Genomic DNA, 3,040 nt, shown 5'->3' on the forward strand with positions numbered 1-3,040 from the left:
ATTTCATTATTAGTCCGTCTCTGAAAAGTACAAACTTTCTAATTTTAGTATAGTTAAACAATACATTATCCTTACACATCATTTTATTTACAATTTTTACTATTATATTACATGACTACTAGTGATGTGGAGCTCACTCTCCACTAACATTACTTACACTACATTTTATCACTTTCTTACTTTACTAATTATACATTAAAACTTGTGCCGCACTAAATGTTCGTATTTTTAAGGATGAATGGAGTATAAATTATGTTTACATCATCATAATATGCGTCTGGATAGATGGGTGGAATCAAGTGAACAAAGCAATAAGCATTTAGGCCAACATTCTCATGTGTGCTGTCCATTTAATAAATTCAGATTCCATCTTCCATTCAGGAATAAACACTTAGAAATTGTGCATATTGTACCCGCTGAATAGTACACTCACCGAAATTTAATGAGATATTTTTGTTATATTATCCGATCACAAAACTTCAATTGTATAATGGTGTTTAAAAATCGGGAAAAAAGTGACATTTTTCATGGTACAAAACTACAAACTACAAACAAAAGTGTAATATCTACTTTGGAAAAGAGGGAGTATCATGATTCCTGTTAGAAGTATTCATTCAAAATTAGTTTTGCTGTAAAAAGTTCTTTGATGCCTCATCTATTCCTTAGGAATACACTTTGGGGATAAAACTGATTTTAATACGGAATACTTGGTAAATTATAAGTGAATGAGAAAGTGTAACTGAAATAATATTAATGGATGATGGGTTGATATTATTAGTAGTGGATAATTTTCATAAAGGAATAAGGACTATTTTTATGAGTCGTAAGCAATGTTAACGACGTTGAAGTCTGAAGATGAGACACGATTGGAAGTGATATTCGTGAGTGCGAATATGAATCAGCAAAATTGTGTGAACAAATGGACAGAATTTAATCCACAAGTGGAGTTGTATAAGGAAAAACACTAGCACCAAAGTATCCATTAATAAAAAAAGACTTGATTTATCAAAATTCTCAAACGTTACAAACTTCCTTAATTCTCTAATTCGAAACAAAAAAAGGGAAGCAGCAATGACTAAAAAGCTTCCATCTTAAATTTATTCTCTCCTCAAAGTGGTAAAATTCATGGCTTGGGCGCCTCGACCGCTAGCATCGGCGTCGCGCTAATGGCGATGACCGGTGCAGGCATTCTTCTCTCGTCATCTCCGTATATTTGCATTGTATTTGCTTCAATATCCATGCCCTGGCCTTGTTTTACCGGCTCAAGAATCTCCTCCGCTTTCGTGTCCTTGTATTTTCCCCACAGCACTGAGTATAGCCCCACCACGATCAGAGCTCCTCCGAGAAGCCTGCGATTTAATAGAAATCCATGAGATTTATATACCAGTTTCAGTTTTCTCTTGATACTATGGGATAGTTATATTTTAATTTTTTTAGTTTCAAATATTTACCCTCCGACATAAATCTTCTCGGCCAAGATGAAGGAGCCCATGATTGCGACGATGATCATCATCAGCGGGCTGAAGGCGGTCACGAAGACTGGCCCGGTCTTCTGCATCACTAGTCCTTGCACGTAGTAGGCAATGCTCGACGAGACAATACCCTATTATTTATATAATGATAATACAGTCAGATGGTTGATGGTGTCGTGGGAATTTTTGAATTGATTTGGGAAATGAGAAGTTACAGCATATGCAGCAGCTAGGAGGTTCATGTCGAACCCGATGGCCCAAGCGTGGGGTCTGTGCTCCATGAAGAAGGTGACCACGATGGACTGCAGGGTTCCCATGAAGCAAACAAGAGCGGTGAGAGACAGCTGAGCCGTGTATTTCCTTAGCGTGACGGCCTGAAGGATGAAGAAAGAGGCCCAGGCGAAGGTGGCGATGATGAGGAGGATGGAGCCCTTGATCCAGTCCTTGTCCTCGTCGGCGGCCGCGGCCACTGGCGCATCATAGGACTTGCTGGGGTGAATGTAGTCCGACCACAGCATCTTCACGACGTGGCCCTTGTAGAGCGTCATCAGCATGGCTCCTGCGACCGTCACTATCGTTCCTGCCACTTTCGCTTGGCATCTCATCTTCTTCATGTCCAGTTTCTCCATTCTGAAGATCACGGCCATCACGAAGGTCATCGCGGGCAGCATGTTGCTCATCGCGCATGAGAACGTCGGCGAGGTGAACTTCAGCCCGGCGTAGTACAAGTTCTGATCAATAACCGGCCTGCCCCACCCAACAACAAACCGGGTTTTAATACATAAGTAAAAGAGAAGAATTGGTAAAGTAAGAGAGAGAAAAAAATATTTAATAAAATAAGAGAATTGAATTGAAGAGAAAAGACAATGGAAGTAGTGTCAGTGAATTGTGGGGTTCACGTTCTAAAATAGAATATATAGAAAGTTTCTAGTTTTAGGGATAGACCCAAAATGGAAATAGTTTCTATTTTATTTTGTACAATAGAATTTTAAGGACTAACCCGAGAAGTCCTAAAACGAAGAGCTGGCAGAAAATGGTGAAGGTGATCTTTGGCCTGACTTTCCTTTCGAGGAGAAGGGCGAAGGGGGCGATGGCGGCGGTGGCAAAGGCGTGGCGGTAGACCACGAGGACGTAGTGGCTCATGCCTCGGTTGAGGGACACTTTGGTAATAATGTTCATTCCGGCATAGCCGAATTGGAGAGAGGTCATGGCTATGTAAGGCTTGGCCTTCTCGAAGAAATTGCTCAGGCATCCTTTGGTTTCCATTTCTAGGGAGAGAGAGAAAGAGAGAGGAAAACACTACACTTGGAAGAGATTGTGTTTGTCCTAAGGAGAGTGCAGGAGTGAAGCCGCTATTTATAAGCCGCTTTCAGGGTATTTTAGTAATTCGTGGGGATCTGATTGAATATTCTGATTTGCTTGATCATGTGATTCCACGTGTCGGAGATCGGGGTTAGTGGGGTCCATCACCTTCTTTTCTCACTCGTAGTGGCCAACTGATACATAACCAAGTTGATATGAGGGGGTGTGTGCATCGTCACCTTATGCTCCACCATGGAAGCGGAGGT

General features: G+C 41.2%; 1 protein-coding gene across 1 annotated transcript; it reads right to left on the reverse strand.

The window, feature by feature from the left end:
- Window positions 1–965: 965 nt before the first annotated feature.
- Window positions 966–2,784, reverse strand: LOC121753404 (WAT1-related protein At5g07050-like). The gene is made up of 4 exons (XM_042148696.1): window positions 2,473–2,784; window positions 1,688–2,219; window positions 1,452–1,603; window positions 966–1,349 (listed from the first exon to the last, which is right to left on the reverse strand). The coding sequence occupies exons 1-4, from the start codon at window positions 2,736–2,738 to the stop codon at window positions 1,124–1,126; spliced, it is 1,176 nt and encodes a 391-aa protein (XP_042004630.1). The 5' UTR covers window positions 2,739–2,784; the 3' UTR covers window positions 966–1,123.
- Window positions 2,785–3,040: the final 256 nt, after the last annotated feature.

This window comes from Salvia splendens, chromosome 10, assembly GCF_004379255.2.
Source record: "Salvia splendens isolate huo1 chromosome 10, SspV2, whole genome shotgun sequence".
In the NCBI taxonomy this organism is placed as follows: Eukaryota; Viridiplantae; Streptophyta; class Magnoliopsida; order Lamiales; family Lamiaceae; genus Salvia; species Salvia splendens.